We start from the raw sequence: 20977 nt of genomic DNA on the forward strand, positions 1-20977 counted from the left end.
CCCCCCACCCCTCTTACCAAATAGATTTAAATGACCAAAACTGGGCATATTTTATTTTACCTTGAAATTTCCCTGATATTTATTTCTCTTCAGTTTAAATCTCAGCGATGTCATTAAGTTTTATGTAACTGGAGACAACTCTCAATCACGTGGGGTGATACTGTACCAGTGAATGAACAGATACAGCTGCAGGGCAATTCTTTGCTGTAATTAAGCCGTCTACCTTATTGCTGTCTCCTCGTCATTAGCTCTCAATGTTATCAATCTCTATCAACATTGCTTACAACATATTTTAATGTGATCACAACTCATAGGTTGCAGAAGGGGCTAATGGAGCAATATCAATTTGGTAATGAATTTTGAATTCAGTGCAGGGTTGTGAAGTTCATAAAACAGGATTTAAACACCACAAGATATGTTAAAAGTTAGGAAGGGAATCTGAGAAAAATTCTTCAACCAAATGGTAAGTATTTTGCACAAGAGACCAAGAAAAAGAACTATGGACCGAAGGACACTGCAGGAAGGCAGGCGAGCAAGATTAGGCATCATACTGTTTATCACTTTCTGAAAAAAGTCACTTATTTTTAGTTGCACATATTTTGAAGCAAATGGGAAATTTTCAGATTAAATAGTCTTTAATTACTTTGCCTTGTACAGATAGGTTGAGAGACCCAAACATTCAATACATTATTGGCTTAGTTACCTGAATAACACATATTACAGTAATCACTGCCCCAATCTTGTTCAACTGGGGTGAGGGGTGGGGGGGAAGCGGAGGGAGTGTAAATGGGAGGTTTCAGTATCACACAGATGGATCTCTCTCTTTTTCTCTCAAGTATATTCTAACTAGTCTGAAGCACCACAGAATACAAATAATGAAAAATCTGTATCCCAGGTTATCTTAACTACCCAGATAAAGTGGGCTGAACAATGGCCATAAAGAAGCACATCTGTTTTCTTTAAATTACCAGCACCACAGAAAAGCAGATAAACAGAAATAATAGGGATCAAAACAGACAAAATGCAATGCCGCATCACTTTTGGCAGCTCCCACATAATTAAATTGCATCACTGAATGGCTTGAGGAATTGTATTTTGGCATGTACAGCCATGAAAATATTTCCTGTCTTCAGCTAATATTGCTAAGTAAGAACTCCAAAAAGCAGAATGATGTAAATTCCTATTGCAATTCCAGGTACCAAGACTCTTGTGCCTTCAGTGTTGAAACTCAATTTCATGATATGATTAGCTGTGAGCCAAATTACTGTTTACCATTGAAGTCACAAACTGTTCAAATCATTCCACTTAAATTTGCTGGAATAAATATAATGACTTGTGATGTGGATAAGCAAGTATAAAAAATGTCAAATGACAGTTCCTCGAAAGGTCCTCCACAACAAAGAAACATGGAATCAAGAGCCAGTTATTTAGGACAGAGGTATGGAGAAATTTCTTAGCACAGAGTGTTCAATTGTTTGGAATTCTCTACTTAGTGATCTGGAAATCTTCATTTAGAGGAAATTCAAGGCTGAAAACAAAAGACTTTTTTGGACTTGGGAAAATCCACGGTTATAGAGGTGGAGGGGGCAGATGGTTTTGTGGTGCAAGGTCAGGCATGGTAGAAAAGTGGCTGACTCTGGCTTCTCTTTCTGATGTCCATTAAGGAACATATCAATTATTGCTTATTTTAAGTACAGTGAACTTTTCCCACTAAATTAATTTTTTTTGTCCAATTATTAAGTGATTTGGTTACATAAAGTTCCTGACTCCCAGGGAAGACATTAGAAGATCCTAATATAATGAAAAGCACTGCTTCTGAGTACTGTGAAATCTGCAAGAAACATCTCATGGTGACTGGTAGGAGCATTTCCACAGTATGCAGTAAATGCATTTCCACAGGATGCCATGCTAATGAGTTGTTCAGATTAAACTCCAGGAGAGTTCATAGGGAAACTATGGGCAGTAGATTATCAGAACTAGAGGGCCTGAGTTATAAGGAGAGCATTGGTAGGCGAGGACTTTATTCATTCGGAGTGAAAGTGACTGGGGCCAGGGGGAGGGGGGGAGTGGTGACCTCATTGAGGTGTATAAAATCATGAGTGGCATATATAGGGTGAATGCACAGTCTTTTTCCCAGGGAAAAGGAATCAAAAACTAGAGAGCATGGGCTTAAGGTGGGAGGGGAAAGGCTTAAAAGGGACCCAAGGGGTAACTGCTTCACACAGAGGATGGTGTGTATAGAGAATCAGCTGCCAGAGGAAGTGGTTGAGGCAGGTACAATAGCAACATTTAAAAGACATTTGGACAGGTACATGGATAGGAAAGGATTAGAAGGATATAGGTCAAACATGGGCAAATGGGAGTAGTTTAAGTTAGGCATCTTGGTCAGCATGGATGAGTTGGGCTGAAGGGCCTGTTTCTGTTCTGTATTACTCTATGTCTTTAAAGGAAGTAATACCAATAAAAAAAGACTGTATCAAAAAGGGAACCTCACAGAATGTTCCTTTACCATCAGATCCAGATGTATTTTTATCATATCATTACAAAATCTACTCCTGGGTAAATAGTTTTTTATTTATAGAATATTGTTTTTTTAAAAAAAACTCTGTTAGCAACTAATTGTCACCCACTCAAATAAGTATTAAGATTCTAATTTCAATCAGTCGGTTCTGTTGGACAGGCTACTTCATTCATAAGCCCGACACCAGATTCCCAAAACAGACAATCTATTCCAAGCTCGATCATGGCAAGAGATTAACAGAGGAAAACATTCAAGAATGTTCTCAAAGGTTCCTTGAATCCCTGCTGCTTTGTTGTAACCCTTTGCCCATGCCTCTTACTGTGGAGGAGCAGCAGTCAGAATGTCAATGAGAACCTTGGGTCCATGCATCGGAAGCACATGGAAGTCTAGTCTAAATTGTGGAAGGAGCACATTTCCTTACAAACTACCTGCTTGGACTGCTTGCCCATCTGTGATAGAGTCTGTGGGTTCTCACATTGCCTTAGAACCCACGAAGCCAGAATGGATGCAAGTCACCTTGATCCTGAGGAATCACCTAATAAGATGATGACTTTACAGGTGGAATAATCAGGGAAATGATTCAAGATGTCTTACAAAAAGATAAGACTTTGTTTATATTTTTAAACCAGAACTAATAGAAGGGCCTTTTTCACGTTAATGACCATTCTATACCGTGGCAGGAGATTTTAAAAAACTTTGAGCACTTTCACTAATATAAAAGGAGAAAGAGTGCTAGAATTCTATATACTTATAGTCCACAGTTTAATAACTGTGTACAGTTCTTATCACACGTTACAAGAAAGATGTAGAGGGCTGACATGGTAAAGGGGAGATTAACAAGGACATTGCCAGTACTGCAAAAATCTACCTATGAGAAAAAATAGATTTGGGTTAGTTTCTTTGGAATAGAGGAGACTGAGGAAAGGTTTAACTGAGCTGTATAATATTATGAAGAATCCAGATATAGAAAATAGGAAGGAATTACTTACATGAGCTGTAGCATTAAAAAAAAACAGGATCATAGATTTAACATAGTTGGTAGAAGGATTAGATGAGCAAATATGCTTTCATCCAGGCATCTGGAGCTCACTCCAGGTCAAAATTCTGGAAGGTGTTGAAGGTCAGGTGTGTACATACCTGACCTCTCACCATGCCCTTGGGCTCACCACTGAATCAGCTGTGGTCAGATACACTTGGCCCTTAGGCTTAACATCAGCCAAAGCACTGCCACTCTCATTTGAATATGGTCACCAACTTTCATTTAAAATGCATGTTCAGGGAAGATTTTCTGTTTAGCCCTGAAAGGTTTGTGGAGGTAAAACCCCTCATCATTGTTAATGTCTGACTTGTACTTGAAGAGCTGTGATGAAGGGTTAAGAATCAAATAATGGAAGGTGGGATTAAGTTGGCTGGCAGAGACATAATAAGCCTAACAGCCTTCTTCTGTTGTCAATTTTTCTGATTCTGGAATTCATTTAAACACTATGTATTCTAACATGCAGCATGGTCTCAGCTTATAATCCAGTTTATTCAAAATTGTGAACTGGAACTGAATGAATACCTGGTGCACTAGAAAAACTACTTTCAATTAAACTCACATTTCTGGTGGGTTTTAAAAAAAAACAATAAAAAAATTGGACACACAAAATGGGTCATTTCACATCGTTTGGAAAGCACTGATGGCCGACCAGCGAGTCTGCAGAGAACTGTCATGAGCTGCAAAGTCTTCGGTAGTGTGTTTCAGACTTGTGTGCCTGTGCACCGCAGGTCAAAATTCTGGAACGTGCTGGAGTTCAGGTGTGTACATATCTGACCTCTCGCCCTGTCCTTGAGTTAGCTGATAAGACAAGAGGTCAGATACACCTGGCCCCTGGGCTTTACATCAGCCAAAGTACAGCCACTTTCATTTGAATGGGTTCATTGACCTGTATTTAAAACATATGTTCATGGAAGAGTTTTAGCATCTTTACCTTTTTAAATAGGTTTAATATTTTAAAATAATATTTTATAAATAATGATTTCTAAATTTTTAGGGATGTTTAATTATTTTCAATGTATCCACATCAATTTGGAAATAGTAAAAATCCTTCTGACACCAGGTCAACCAAAGGACGAGGCTCAACTTTCTGAACCAGTGGCTTGCTCTACTTTGCACAAGAGATTCATGGACCTTAGAGGCCAAGTGGATGTACATCTTTAGTTTGGCTGCTGGGGTAGTGTGGCCAACTACAAGGAACAGGCTAGGGGCAGGGTAATGTGGTCCAGTATAAACGCTAGTCAAAAGAAGTGAAAGCCAGAACTTATCAGAGCTTCTGAGCTTTCAGATCAACCCAATGTGCACTCTGCCAAATTCATGTACTTCAAGGATGTGTGCACAGCAATTGAGATTAAAAGCTTCGAGTTACTGCAGCCATAGCATTAGAATGTGTGCTAGACCCAACTGCAGTTTGGCAAGGAGCTTGTGGCAATGAGTTCTGTTATAAATCTCCTTCCCTGAACTCATTCTCCCCTTTAAACATGTTGCCTTTGCCAACATTTTGGTCCTTTTTCTTATCTTCTGACTCAATGCAATAATAAACTATCACTAGTAAAACAACTCACATTTATATAGCAGCATTAAAGTTGTCCTCAAGACATTCACAGAGACGGTGGAAAAATCCTGGCTGCTGAGCCACAGGAGGAGACATTAGCAAGACCATAAAGTGATTTTTAGGGAAGGTTTACAAAAAAACAAAATGAAGAAACAGAGGGCCATAATTACAGGACCTTACAGTACAAGCAAAGGTGATGGCAGGATGAAGAGTAATGGGGGATGTACAAAAGACATTGTTTTGTCAAAGGAAAGTCTGAGGAAAGGAAATTTCACTGGCATGGGGTGGGAGGGGTGTGGAATTATAGTATGGGATGGGGCATATACCGTAAGGGGCTCAAGGATCACAATTCTACAACAAAGGTTTAGGAAAGCCTACGCAGGCCAATGAGTAGAGGGATGGTAAACATTTAGAGCTTGTATGGGATAAGAAATGGAAGCAGAATTTTAGATAAATGTGAGCAATTTACAAAATGCAGAGAAGCCAGGGTGGCTGAGAAAAGCAATGAAATGGTGAGGTCTGGACACATTAATGACATTTTTAAAATTTGCACTCAGACTATGTGCAGCACTGGCGAGGTTGTTCAGAATTTATTGCCCAACCATTAATCACGCCTGAACTGGGTAGTTTTCTCAAAGGGCAGTTAAGAGATAACCAAGTTGGTGGCTTAGAGTCACACGTAGGCCAGAATGGGTGAAGATGACAGATTTTCACTCCTGAAGAATGTAAATGTACAAGGTACTTTTACGACAACCTGGGATGTTCATGGATATCATGAAACCAATGGATTAATAATCCGGATATTAGTGCCATAACATAACTACTATGCTACCATACCCTTGAAAGACTGCAACTGTAGTTGGGTTGGACTGGATAAGGAAGAGAGTATCAAGGAGCACCACAGGGAGTCGAACAGATTATAGAGTCTGATTCTGTTCCAGGTAGCTGAGGAATGTGAAGATGGTGGTGGAAGCAAGGAATGTGAAGCAGTAGTGGAAGGTTTCGTATTCATCAAACAACGAACAAGGAGGAGAGTGGGTGGAAAGGTGTGTATTATTAATGTGCATGTGAAAGCTGACCCCATACCAGGTGATGATCTGATGGGGCCAGCATGCAAGAAAAAGACAAAGAGACTTATTGGGGATTCTTAAGGTGACATTGTAAGAATGGAAAGAAAAATAACTGGCAGAAATGTTCCAGCTATCAGAGCATCCAAAGGCATTTGCATGGAGTTAGAATAATAGAGTCACACAGCACGGAAACAGGCCCTTTGGCCCAACTGGTCCATGCCAACTCCCATCCAAGCTAGTCCCATTTGCCCATATTTGGCCCATATTCTTCTAAGCCTTTCCAATCCATGTACCAGGCCAGGTACCTTTTAAATGTTGTTAATGTACCTGCTTCAACCACACAACCTCTCATTTCAGTATCCTTTTGTCTATACTATCTTGGCTCATTTGTTTACCAAAATGCATCACTTCACGTTGTGGCATTAAACATCACCAGCCTCTCTATATCCTGATGCAATCTATTCTCCTTACAGTTCACAGCACTGTCAAGCTTTGTATCATCGGCAAATCTAGAAATTATGGCTTGCATCGCATCTTCCTCCGGTCTGAAAAACATTCACTGCCATCCTCTGTTGTCAATTAGTCAGACAACTTAGTCAGGCACCACCTCCATATTCAAAGAGCATTGGAAGATTATGGTCAATGTCTCTGCAATTTCCTTCTGTGCTTCCTTTAAAATGTTTGGAAGCATCCCTTCTTGTCTTGGTAACTGACCTATTTTAAGTTCACCCAAATTTTCTAACACCTTCGTGCTATCAATTTTTCAGGTATTCAGTATCTCAAGTACCTCCTTCTATAAGTATCCCCTTTACTGGTGAATGGATATGTAAAGTACTCATTTAGTACTTTCTGCCCTCGGAGTACATGTGAAGGATCCCATTTTTGTACTTAATGAGCCTCACTCATCCATGTACTGCCCCTTTAACTATTTATATGCCCATAAAACACTTTTGGATTCCCATTTTAGCACCTAATCTTTTCTCACATGCTCTTTTTGCATTTTATTCTAATTTTCACTTTCTTTCTGATTAATTTATAATCAGTCTGGTTCCAGATGGTATTTACAACCCAACTGTTGTCAAAAGAACTTTTTTTGTTTCATCTTCCCAATACCTCCATTGTCATCCAGGGAGCTCTGGATTTGTACGTTCCTCCTTTGCCCCTCAACTCTACCTGAACAACCGCTTCCTTTTTTTCTTTTTCAATCTTTTTATTAGTTTTCAAATTAATACAGATTGATATATAGCATCAATATTTATACATGTAATACAAAGAGATCAGGATAACAATATATCATAAAGAACAATAAAATATAAAAAAAATCTGTAGATCCAATGATCTCTTAGTAAATGAATATAATATAAAAGAAAGGAAAGAGAAAGATTTATTATATAAATTTTTTAAAAAAACCCAAATCAATAAGGGCACCATAGAAAGCATCCTATCCGGATGCATCACAGCTTGGTATGGCAATTGCTCTGCCCAGGACTGCAAGAAGCTGCAGAGAGTCGTGGACACAGCCTAGCACATCACGGAAATTAGCCTCCCCTACATGGACCCTGTCTATACCTCTCGCTGCCTTGGTGAAGCAACCAGCATAATCAAAGACCCACCCACCCAGGCCATTCTCTCTTCTCCTCTCTCCCATCAGGCAGAAGATACAGGAACCTGAGGGCACGTACCACCGGGCTCAAGGACAGCTTCTAACCCACTGTGATAAGACTATTGAACAGTTCCCATATACGATGAGGTGGACTCTTGACCTCACAATCTACCTTGTTATGACCTTGCACCTTATTGTCTACCTGCAATGCCCTTCCCTGTAGCTCTGACACTTTACTCTGTATTCTGTTATTGTTTTTACCCTGTACTACCTCAATGCGCTGTGTAATGAATTGATCTGTACAAATGGTATGCGAGACAAGTTTTTCACTGTACCTCAATACAAATGACAATAGTAAACTAATTCCAATAATAAAATAAACACTGCTTAAAATTAGAGAATGCAAGTAAAAGGCCAGCACACACTTGCTGCAAGATGCTTTGCATATCATTCCCAAAGAATGCCTTAGGGAACTGGCAAAATACATAAGATGACAAATTAAAAAGGTGCCTTTTCATCAAGAACTGAACTTGCTTTGGTACAAAATGTGTAAAATTCTGATGGAGTTTATTGATTTACAAAGTTGTTGTTGGAAACTATTAAAAATACCATGTTGTAGAAATGCTGAACATTTGTTTCTATAATTTCAAAGAGAGAAACCTTTGTTGAAACAAAATGACAGCTTTCAGAACATTTTCTAGAATTATTTTTCTTAAGTCCACTATAAGAACTGTGGATGTGTATTGATTCCTAAACTATGTAGGGAAGTCTGCAGTCTCACTATAGTTCATGAGGTTTAAGATAAACTGAAGGCAACATGTTCTGCAAATAGACAAATTGATCAAAATACCCTTTAAAAAGTGTGTGGTCATATTACATTGCATGCATAAGAAAGTCAAAAGCACCAAGACAAAATCCTGCATTCTAGGACAAAAACAGAACACTGGAAGAACTCAGTAATTCAGGAAGCATCTGTGGAGGCAAAAAGTGTAAGTCAACATTTGTCGAGACTGTCAAAAGCACCATAGGATGTGGAAAACACACAACAACAGCTTGAAAGTTAAGTGAGAGAATTAAACACACCACTGGATGTTTGAGAAATTTAGTTTTGTAGCCATGGTTATCTTGATTAGATAACAAATTTCTGATTCAGTGGAATTATTTCCAGTAACCAAAGCACTTGGATCACAAAGAAAACTGTGTTTCAATGAAGTTTAATCTGCATTAAACCAAGAATTAGTGCTAACTTGGGGCAGGAATCAGCAGTGAGGGTCAAAGGGTGAACTATCACCCAGAATACAAGACACTAAGGTTGCTTAATGTTTGCATTCAGTGGCACTGATTCCCTTCCAAAACCAAACCAGAGCTCAGGAGGGAGGAGAGGGGGAAATGGGTGGGCAGAGAAATCATAGAAGTCTGCAATTAGGGGAGTGGTAGGAAGCATGTGCCAGGGATACATATGGTATTAACAAGCAGCAGGAGGAACAGTCCCTTAGAATAACTTACCGGGCTTTTTTGTGGCTGGAGGCTCTCCAGCCTCAGCCTTGCTGTAGGCCTGGAAACCTTGTGACCATCAGCTGCCATGTTATCTGGATTACACAGCTCCCTCTCACAGGAACGGAGGTGTTTTAAATGGCATGAATGGTTCTGATGACATTGTAGCTTCAACTGAGGACTCAGCTGATGGCTGCATAGTCTCTAAACCAACAGCAACAGAGAAGGTACAGAGCCCCCAGCTTGAAAAGGGCCGGGTAAGTCTTTTTTTAAACTTTAACTTTATTTATTTATTTACAGCACGGTAACAGGCCCTTCCGGCCCAACGAGTCTGCGCTGCCCATTTTAAACCCAAATTAACCTACCCATATGTCTATGGAATGTGGGAGGAAACCAGAGCACCCGGAGGAAACCCACGCAGACACAGGAGAACATACAAACTCCTTAAAGACAGCGACAGGAACCGAACTCCGATCACTGGCGCTGTAATAGCGTCGTGCTAACCGCTACGCTACCGTGCCACCTGGTACGGTTAAGGGTCTGCTCCTCCTGCCAATTGTTGATGTTATTGGTAGTCGTGGCACAGATTTGCTTCCCTCCCTATATTGCAAACTTTTAAATTGGGCCTCAGTTCCTGTGGGAGGGGTGGCTTTCCTGTCCCCAGTGTCACAATAATTAAAGTAGTGGTGCAGCAGTAACACCCAATAAAACCCCTTAAAGAGTTTATGGGGTGGTGCAGCAGGGAGAGCAGTGGATGGTGAGGGGAGGGGCTGCATTACTGTAACCCTGAATAAATCCACAACATAGTCTTGTTCCAATTCCAGAACGTAGTGACAGTGGAGATTGCATCGTACTAGATTTGCAGTCATCTTTGAGGATAGAGCAAACAAGATAGATAAAGAGGAACCAGTAAATGTACTGTATTCAGAATTTCAGAAGGCATTTGATGAATGCCACATTAAAGGTTACTGCATAAGTGGTTGTTGAAAATATACTGGAATAAATAAAGGAGTGGCTCACTAACAGAAGCCAGAACATCAGGATAAATATGTAATTTTCTGATTGTAACTTAATAACCAGTGGGGTGCCACAGGGATCACTTCTGGTGCCTCAACTATAAATAGTCCATATCAATGGCTTGGATGAAGGGTCCAAGTGTACTGTAGTCAAATTTGCTGATCACAGGAAAAAAAAGGTGGGTTAGCAAGTTATGAAGAGGATATGGCCTACAAAGGGATTTTAGGTAGGTTGAGTGAGTGGGCAAGTAGTTGGCAGAATAGTGTGGGAAAATGTGAAGTTATCCACTTTGAGAGGAAGAATAAAAAAGCAACTTATTATTTAAACAAAGTGAAACTTCAAAACAGTACAGTACAAGAGGATCTGGAAGTCCCAGTACATAGGACACAATGTTAGCATGCAGGTACAGCAGGTGATTAGGAAAACTAATGGAATGTTGGCCTTTATTGCAAGGGGTAGAGAAGTTCTTATAGGATGGTGGTGAGACCATACCTGGAGTACTGCATACAGTTTTGGTCTCCAATATTTAAGGAAGATGTGCCTGCATTTGGAAACAATGCAGGGAGGCTTCACCACATTGATTTTTGGAATGAAGGAGTTCACACATGAAGAAAGGGTGAGCAGGTTGGACTTTTCATCATTGGAGTATAAAAGAACAAAAGATGATCTTAATTAAACAAATAGCATTCTTAGGAGATTGACAAAGTGCATGTTTCCTCTCGAGAAGGTACAGCAGTCCCCGGATTACGTAACGGTTTTGTTCCTGAGAACTGTCCAAAAGCTGTCCGTAAGTCAGAAATGTCCATTTCTATAGTAACCTATTTCGTATTGCTCAACGTACACTTGCTATATTTCTTTTATTTCATTGAATTATCACCCTAACACTACCCATAGTTAACTAATGGAATATATACTGTATCCAGTCATTAATGAATACCATGAAACATTCTATTCTTATTATTACTAGCTTGAAAAACTTTAAAAACTCATGGGAGAATCTGTGTAAAGTCCGATTTCTGTAAGTCAGGTCATTCGAGAGGCAGGGAACCCCTGTATTTAGAAGCAGAAAGCAAAGTTACGGAGGTAACAAAACAAGCAACATCTTAGGCTGAGATAAAATGTTCTGATCAATGCAGAATGGCTCACTGACTGAAGGCAACCAGCAGTCCAATGTTAAAGCAGGTTTTTAAAAAGGCTTAGCCATAATCAGCACTGCACTTAAGATATGTAAATCTTTGAAGTGGACATGTATAAACTCACATAGGAACTCTGCAGGTAACCACAAAATATATTCTGCAATCTCTCTCAGACCACTGGCTATATTACAAGTACAGCCTTAAATGGTAAATACATTCCAGCTCCAGAAGCACTGACAGTTTAGAGTAAGATGCAGTCTTCAAATCACTTTTTTTTAAAAAACATTATAAATAAAAATCTAAGTAGTTTTTAATTACAATGAGTGTACTACAAAATACATTGGTCTGGAAACATTCTTCTGTACCACTAAGCTTTTATGATGTTTTTTTTTTGAAAAAAGATTGCAAAATACGATTGGGAACTTTGTGGGCCACTAGTGCACCTCAGTGCATAAGGCATGCATACAGAGTGAGGTCACTTGGGTATGCAGTGAGACTTAAAATGGCATTCAGCGTTCATTCTCATACAACTCAACTGTAATTATATTGCACAGACGGGAACAAATGGTGCAGGCCTTGCACACTGAAGCAGGGAATGAAGCCTGCTTCTGCATTAGCCTCAGCCAAGGCCTTATTGCTGGTGAGTTTTTCAGGCAAGTTCCTTCTTTGAATATTCTTCATTGTTGATTGGTCCCACATTTCCCTAATCCTTGCTTCTCCTTAGACCACCACTGCAATCCCATCTCCCCATTCACCCCAATGTCTTTCCCAACTCACTCATCATATCCACAGCAGGATCATCTCTCCACAACTCCATGACTCATCTGCTCTCCAGTCCTAGCATGGCCCTACATTCACCAATCTTCTCGCCTCCTTTGCAGCATGCCTCACCTCTTCATCACCTCCACCTGCCCCACCTCTATTCATCAACCTCCACTGCCCCACCTCTATTCATCAACCTCCACCCACCCCACCACTCTCAAATGACCAGTTCTGTCCCCAGATCACTTTTTCATGACCTCCACTCCCCCCCCCCCACCTCCCCCCCCCCCCCCCCCCCCCCCCCCCCCCTCCCCCCCCCCCCCCCACCATTTGCAACAGTGGGAGATCACGGAGAAAGAACTTGGTGTATGTCTTCATATGAAAGGACTATTCTACCACTTACAGAGAGTCTTGTGCTACATAAAATATGGAATATTGTTGCCTGCCAGAGTCGCTCATAAAACTGTCATACTCCTTCACGCCCTCCAGTACAGTAACATTTAAACACAAATTTTCAGAAGTGCTAGAATTTCTAGGCCTTCAACTCTACAGGAAATCACCTTGTTGACCACAGTTTACTTTAGCTCCATGAGCTGTTATAAGCAGAAACAACTGAAACATGTGCTACTGTATTTGGATGAAGTTAAACAAACATGCAAACACTAAAACACCAAAATATATGGATGAGTATTTAGACTATATTATTCCTGACTTAGGAAATTTAAACCATGAGAAGCAATCAGACAATGGAATTTTATGCTTAGATTGGCTATCTTTGTGTTGGAACTATGAAAGTAAAATTATACTGGAGAAAGGGCAGGATTGAACAGAAATGCTAGATAACAAATTGTTCTAATGACTTCCAGACCCTTCAGAGTGAGTAGAACATTAAAAGACTATGCGGTGACACATCATTAGTATGTTTGAAGGATTCAGATAATTAACAAACCAAACCAATTAAGGAACATTTCACATGACCATCCCTTGAATTGCTCCTGCAGCTTCTTGGCTCCTTCTATTGGAATTTAACATGCTGCTATATTCTGAGGAAGAGTCACTGACCCGAAATGTTGACTGGTTTCTCTTTCCACAGATGCTGCTTGACTGGCTGAGTTCTTCCAGCATTTATGTTTTTGTTTAACATCATGGCATCTGCAGTTATTTGTTTTCCATGTTACTACATTGAAAGTCAAGCCATGTGACCTTTCTCGTATCTAATGCCTTGTGTGGGCTTATGGATATCTATCCAAGTTGCAGTTGGTAACATTTTCCAGGTATCTTGCAATAAGGAAACAATGACCAATGCAATGCTGAACAAGTAAATTAAAGAAAATATAATTTAACAAAGGTGAATAGAACTTTGAATTCTATGGCACAAACTGCTAAAGCCTACCACAGCAATCCAAAATACTCCCAATCACATGTGAGATTCCCATTTAAAAGAAATCTTACTTACTGTGAACTAAAAAGCAAAAGTCCTTCCATATTAATAATAATGTGAGCTTGGTAAATCCTTCAGCATCATATTCCACAACACCTCTGGAAAAAAGGAAAATTAATACCAATGAATCAAAACAACACTACTGGAGTTTGTAAAGAGGATTAGCAAATGACATTCAAAAAGCAACAATTCCTTATTCCATTTTCAAAGCTTGCTTTTTTTTAAACAGCAAATAGCTATAGAGAAATATTTCACTGTATTCAATGACCTAGATGTTCATCAGTGCTCATAGAGATGTGATAATTGATTGCAGCACAGGTAGCATTATATGTTTTGCTCACAGGCTTGCTGCTTGAAAAATTCACCCGGGCCTGAGGCTGAAGGAGCTGGGTGCTACTGAATGGAATTGCATGAGATTGAAGATATTTGCATGCTATGAAGTGGTTGAGGGCCTGCATCCTGCCAGCTGAGAAGTCAGATACACAGGGTCTTTAATTTGGACAAGGATTGGGAGGCTGGTGGGTGAGTGACCAAGGACAAGAGGGTAAGGATTATGAACTTAGAGGTGCGGAAGGAGCCCCAAAGGATAGCAGGTAAATACATAACCTGATGGGAACTTTTAAAGCACGCTACCACCAAGCAAGCAGCCCTTTAAAACCTCAATGAGTTGTGAGCACTCAATAACAGCCAACCTTGGAAGTACATGAACTAATTTATCCTAATAATGCTCCAAAAGAGCACTGACCAAGGAATGACATTGTTGAATATATGACCGATGAGTAAAATGGCTGAGCTGCACAGCCATGAATTTTAACAGGTCAAGTTTCTTGACTGACTCAAATCAACCCACAAACCACTGTAGTCATGTTTCACTCTGAGGAAAAAAAAATTCATATGCTCACTGTTGGAAAAAAACATTACCACAGAATCAAATTTCTAGACCAACATGTGGGCTTACAATTTCAAAACAACCGAATGCACACAGGATATGTTGTCTAATGAATTTTAAGCTTTTTTTTTTGCAATCCAGATGGTCAAAATGGGTAGCAGCATTTTTTGCTGTTTGAGAAATTGTACCTAAGCACATCAAGTAGACAGCTAGATCATCCTTAACTTGGCATCTGGAAAACAGGAGGCTGAGGAGTGATCTAAGTAATCGGTATAAAATTATGAAGGACCTACACTAAGTGGACATATCCAAAGAGCAAAGATGTAAAGTAATTGGTAGAAAGAAAATCAAGGAGATATATATTCAGTTATGGAAGTAGTAGGAATCCAGAATTCACTGCATAAAAGGGTGTTTGAGACAAATCTCTCCCCATTACATTTTTCAAAACATTTTGAATATAGTTGATGCCATAACCTATAAGACTTTGGATTAAGAGCTGACAAGTGGGAATAAGCACTAGTGCTTTTTTCTCGAAGGTGGAAGGCTGAAATAAATAAACAGGAAGTGCTGTAATACTCAGCAGGTCAAGGTACATCTGTGGGGAGAAAAACAGAGCCAATATTTCCTCAGAACTGGAATAACAAAAAACAAGTCTGCTGAGTTGCAGAGATGGAGAGGGGTTGGGAGGTCAGAGGGAGTGTCTGTGATAGGGTGCACACCAAAGTTGTCAAATAAACAATTACTTTAAAAAACAACTGGAGACAGAAATTGAAATCGAAAGAAACAGCCACATCTGTGGAGAAAAGAAACAGAGTGGTTACTTAAATTGAACAATTTCCCCGGGTAGAAGTGTCAAATATTAGATACTATATAATATAATAAAATAGTCTTGAGGTTTCTTTTGGGGGGGGAGGGAAGTTTAAAGGAGATGTGCGGCTATGTTTTCTCCCCCCCACACAGAGTGGTGGGTGCCTAGAATGCGCTGCCAGGGGTAGTGGTGGAAGCAAACACAATAGTGGTGTTTAAGCAGCATTTAGATATGCACATGAATATGTAGGGAATGGAGGGATATGGATCATGTGCAGGCAGATAGATCTAGTTTAATTTGGCATTATGGTTGACACACATTGTGGGCAGAAGGGCCTGATCTGGTGCCGTACTGTTCTTTGTTCTACTGATATGTCCCGAGGGTTGCAACGTATCCAGATGGTAGATGAGCTGTTGTTACTTGAACTAATGTTGGGTTTCATTGGAGCAATGTAGGAGGGTGAAGACAGAGAGATCAGAGTAGCTGGACAACTGGAGTGACAGGTGACTGGAAGTCCTTGGTCACCCTCTTTGCAACAAAAAATATACTTGTTTTCTTACTTTTCATGTTCTGATGAAGTGGTCTTGATCTGATAACTTGTTTCTCTTCCCATGGATGCTACTAGACTTGCTGAGTGCCTCCGGAATTTTCACTTTTAAAAAAAAATTTTTGCGCCTCTGGAAGGTGGCCCAGTATCAAAGTGCCACTGCCTCAAAGTTCCAGCGACCCGGGTTCGATGCTGAACTCTGGAACTGTCTGTATAGACTTTGCACGTTCTCAATGTGCCTGTGTGGTTTTCCACCAGGTGCTGGTTACTTCCCATGTCCCAAAGATGTGCAGGTTGGTAGATTAATTAGCTCCTGTAAATTGCCTCGAGTGTGTGGGTGAGCAGTGGAATCTGGGGGGAGCTGAGGGAACGTAGGGAGAATAAAATGGATTAGTGAAGGATTGATGTAAGTGGGCGAGAAACAGTCAGAGACTTGGTGAGATGACGGCATGGTTCTGTGCTCTATGACTCTATGATGCTGAAAGTATGATAAGATATCTTTATCAGTCACATGTACATGGAAACACACAGTGAACTGCATCTTTTGCAGTAGAGTGTTCTGGGGGCAGCCCACAAGTGTCGCCATGCTTCCGGCACCAACAAAGCATGCCCACAACTTGACTTGTCTCTACTGAGTATAATCCAGACTAGTGTGAGGTCTTGCACTTAAGGAGGTCAAACTTAAGAGGAAAGGAACTTTTACGAGCACTAATATACAGAGGGATCTTGGGGAGCAAGTCCATAGCTCCCTGAAAGTGGCAACACAGGAAGATTAGGTGGTAAAGGTGGTGTAAGGTATGCTTGCCTTTATCAGTCTGGGTGTTGAGTATAAAAGTTGGGAAGTCATGTTGCAGCTGTACAGAACTTTGGTTCAGCCACATTTGAAGTATTGTGGGCTGTCCTGGCTGCCATATTACAGGAAGGATGCAGAGGTTTTAGAGAGGGTGCAGAAGAGGTTCACCAGGATGTTGCCAGAATTAGTATAGAAGTATATACATTGAGTACAGAAGTTTGGAGGTTATGTTGCAGTTGTATCAGACAGTGGTGAAGCCACATTTGGGAGTATTGTGTTCAGTTTTGGTCACTCTGTTATGGGAAAGATGTTATTAAACTGGAAAGAATGCAGAATAGATGTACAAGGATACTGCCGGAACTGAAGGGACTGAGCTACAGGGAGAGGATGAACAGGCTAGGACTTTATTCCTTAGAGGGTAGGAGACGGAGAGGTGATCTTATAGAGGTGTATAAAATCATGAGGGGCACAGATAGGGTGAATGCACTCAGTCTTCTTCCCTGGGGTTAGGGAATCATGAACTAGAGAACCATAGGACATAGGTTTGTGAGAGGGGAAAGATAGGAATCTGAGGGGCAACTTTTCTTTTCTACACAGAGGGTGGTATGTAGCTGCCAGAGGAAGTGGTTGAGACAGGTACAATAGAAAACTTTTAAAAGAATTTGTAACCTAAAGATATGGGCCAAACGCAGGCAAATGTGACCATCCAGGATGGGCATCTTGGTCGGCATGGATCAGTCGGACTACAGATCTCGCTTCCTTACTGTATAACTCCATGACTCAAGAGAATTATTAGCTATAAGCAGAGGGTGGACAAATTTGGATGGTTTTCTCTGTAGTGTTGGAGATTGAGGGGCAACCCAATCAAAGTAGAGAAAATTATGAGAGGCACAGACAAGGTAATTAGTATTTGACATTTCCTTGGATGGAAATGTCAAATACTGAGGGCATTTCTGTAAGGTGAGAAGGGGAAAGTTTAAAGGAGATGCTAAGTTTTTTTTTACAGAGTAGTAGGTGCCTGGAACACACCGTCAGGGGAAATGGTGGAAACAGATATGATAGCAACGTTTTAGATAGGTACATGAACAGGCAGGGAATTGAGGGATCTAGACCACTTGCAGGCAGATGTGCAGTTTAAATTGGCATCATGGTTGGCACAGACATCGTGGACGAAAGGGCCAGTTCCTAAGCAGCACTGTTCTAAGCTCTATGTCTCAGCTCTCATTTCAAAAATAATGCCAAACATTTTACTTGAAACATCAGTCATAATGTGCAGTATTTAATCTCATCCCAGAAGTGTCAGTTTCAGAAATCATGTAATCTTTGGGCATCATAACATACCTATCCCTGCATAATCTATCCTTGCAAAAGTATCTCGAATTATATCAAAAAATAACATTGTGAATTGTTCTAACATTCTTAACTCCTATAAATAGTCATAGGGTTTTCTAGACTTTCAATTTTTTTATATATATAAGTGCACTAATTTAAGTCAATTTTGAGTCTTAATTTAGATTTACTTTTGCAGTAAATGCACAACTCTGACAAGAGATCCAGTTTTCAGATTGCATCAGCCATGCTCATTATCTAACACTTTTGATACCAGTTCAGTGTCCTACTCCACGTGTGCCCAATACCAAACATATAACATAAAGTGATTAACTGTACATCAGATAATTATATTCCATAAAACTCTCAACAGGCCATCATCAAACAGTCATTTTGAGCTCAACAAGATCCCAGAAATAATAAATGAATGATTGGCTGAAACTCTGTTTCTCTTCCCATGAATGCAGCCTGACCTGCTGAGTGTTTCCAGCACTTTCTGTTTTTATTTCAGATTGCCAGCATCTGTAGTTTTGTTTTTTATTTTCAAGTATTTTTTGGTTTTGTGGTGGCTGAGAAAGGACCGAAAGGACTCTGCTTTTCCTTGAATACTGTGCTGAAACCCATTATTCAGTTAGATAAGGATCTTGGTGAGAACTCCAAAAATGCCCCCTCCCTACCCAATGTTGAGTCTCCCTCATTAATAAAAGTGCAGGAAAACTTCATCACATCTTTGGGGATTTAGTTTCTCTAAATAAGCTCAGCCAAAATTAGATAATTAATATCTATAATAAATCAATTTTGTAAGACAGGGAAATTCCTCAAATATTCATCAGCAGAAAGGTTCAAACACAAGATCAGACAGCAAAAAGCAAACATTTCTCCAAATACGACACCCATTTCTGCCCATGCTCATCTGTTTTCACTGGTTAAACAAGATCTGGAATGCATTACATTCCAGATAGCTGAAAGATATTTTAACTTTACCACCCTAAAGATTATTTTTCTGCATCTTATTAGTATATTGAAGCTATCACCACATTTCCATACCAACCTTTTTCTACACTGCAATGAAAACAACTGTGGAACTAATAATGTTCTGATGTAGCACTTTTGAAGCTGATACTCCTTGTGTAACACATATGCCTGTGCTCCATGGAGCTGAACATGTGAAGAATGCAAGATTAATTTAGATTTAAATCTGGTGCATCATCACGCAAATGGATAATGCACTGGAGCAATACAATGGTAAAGGGATGGAAAATCCATGGAAACTCTTTTCAATGGACCACCACTCACTATTAAAGCTATCTCACCACTAAAATCTGATATCAGAATGCAACTTTAATCTCTGAGAATAGGGGGACAGTAAAAATTTAAGAAAGAAATTAAAACCAACTTCAACAAAAATGGATTAGGGAAGGGAGAGAATTTATTTTTTAATATATGGAGGCTAGGTTTCCTGGACCCTGGAGTTAAGGGGCAAATCTATGAACAGGATGCATGTTCATACGAATTCAGGATCGATAAACAAAACACTCCATAAGTGCACCCAAGAAATGGCTTTGTTTTATAAACTTATTGGGTTGATTTTGATACAAGGGTTCACATTAAGATGCAATGATCTTCAATGCTTGCATGAGAAAGAACTTCCACTCTGTGGGTTGTCTAACTTTAGTATACTTCTCCCTCCCATTGTTTCTAACTTCATGCCACAGAGCTCGATTGAACAAAACCATCACTTCAACAGAAGTCCAAAAAAATCTTGATGTTAGCAAAATGAAAGAATAATTCAAAACACGACACTCTTTTGCAGGAACCACAAAATATATTAATTGAGAATGAGGCCTTCTGCTCAGAACCTCAAAGCTGCTTTATAGCACCTAAAATCAAAATGAAAAATTCTAGACATTAAAAGCATACAAGACATACAGTACATTGGCACTGAGTGCTAGACCCTGCTGAGGAAGGTTATCAAGGAAAGTGTACTTATTGCATCAGCCCACCTGCCCCCACTTCCTTATGTCTTCACGGATATCTCTCTAATTTATCAGGTTTACAAAGCAGAGAGCAAGAAGGAAGGTGTAGAGAAAGGACAGTGCAAGAATGAAGGCACAGGAGGAAGGATGAGAACATTACATTATCATGTCCTATAAAACAAAAAATTTTGATCAGAAAATCAGATTTTTGTAATTGAAATCAAGCTGGAAGTACTTCCCATTTTGGGCTGTTATTTGTACAAATCTTTTCTCAATTCAATAAAGTCTTTGATTATTCTGTAGAAAATATTGATGTTATCTGAATATTAACTTACGTTCCAAAGTGACTCAGAAAGGCTGCGATGTACTCTCTTCTTTTGTGGTAGCCCTGAATGATGTACTGCACCTTGGGTTAGATAGAACAAAAACAAGTGTACGTTAGATGTTAATAAAATTTTATGTCAAATGTGGACAGGAAATCTGGTCACACTGTTTCAAATAAAATATTAACTGTCTTTTAAAGTCTCATAGCCATTAAATTCATGACTTTTGCTGTGTTTGTGTGTGCAAGTGTAAGTGTGAGTGTCAGTGTGTGTTACATATTTGCTCATCATTGAGAGGGACAGTGGCATAGGAAAATGGTGCTTCTTTATTTTACACCAAGTGGTAGACTCCAGGAATATGCCAGCGATCGAAGGAAGGTGTAGTTTAAATCCAGGAGGTAGAAATTTGTCGTATGCACTAAATGCATGATGTTGTATATGTGCCTTTTGAACTCAATTCTAAGATATAGCTCTAAGAATTTCAAAAAGCAATTTCCATATGCAAATACGACCATATCACACGTGCAGTGCAAACAACAGAGGTTGAATTTCTATCGCTAGGTTGTCTTAATGAGGTATACCAGCACATTTGAACTGGAAAATAAAAGTGCCATTGAAACAGAAAATTAGAAGATTAGAAGATTAAGATTTGAATATTATTCCCAGGTACCACAGTA

At 39.7% G+C, this 20977-nt stretch overlaps 1 protein-coding gene across 2 annotated transcripts in view; it reads right to left on the reverse strand.

The window, feature by feature from the left end:
• Nucleotides 1-20977, reverse strand: part of babam2 (BRISC and BRCA1 A complex member 2) — a 155451-nt gene that overhangs the window by 12956 nt on the left and 121518 nt on the right. For both annotated transcript variants that reach the window (XM_052025195.1, XM_052025196.1), the window contains exons 9-10: nucleotides 20313-20383; nucleotides 13651-13733 (exon numbers count right to left, since the gene is read on the reverse strand). In XM_052025195.1, coding sequence (XP_051881155.1) covers nucleotides 13651-13733; nucleotides 20313-20383 — 154 coding nt within the window. The remainder of the gene's footprint in view (nucleotides 1-13650; nucleotides 13734-20312; nucleotides 20384-20977) is intronic.

This window comes from Pristis pectinata, chromosome 10, assembly GCF_009764475.1.
Source record: "Pristis pectinata isolate sPriPec2 chromosome 10, sPriPec2.1.pri, whole genome shotgun sequence".
Taxonomy (NCBI): Eukaryota; Metazoa; Chordata; class Chondrichthyes; order Rhinopristiformes; family Pristidae; genus Pristis; species Pristis pectinata.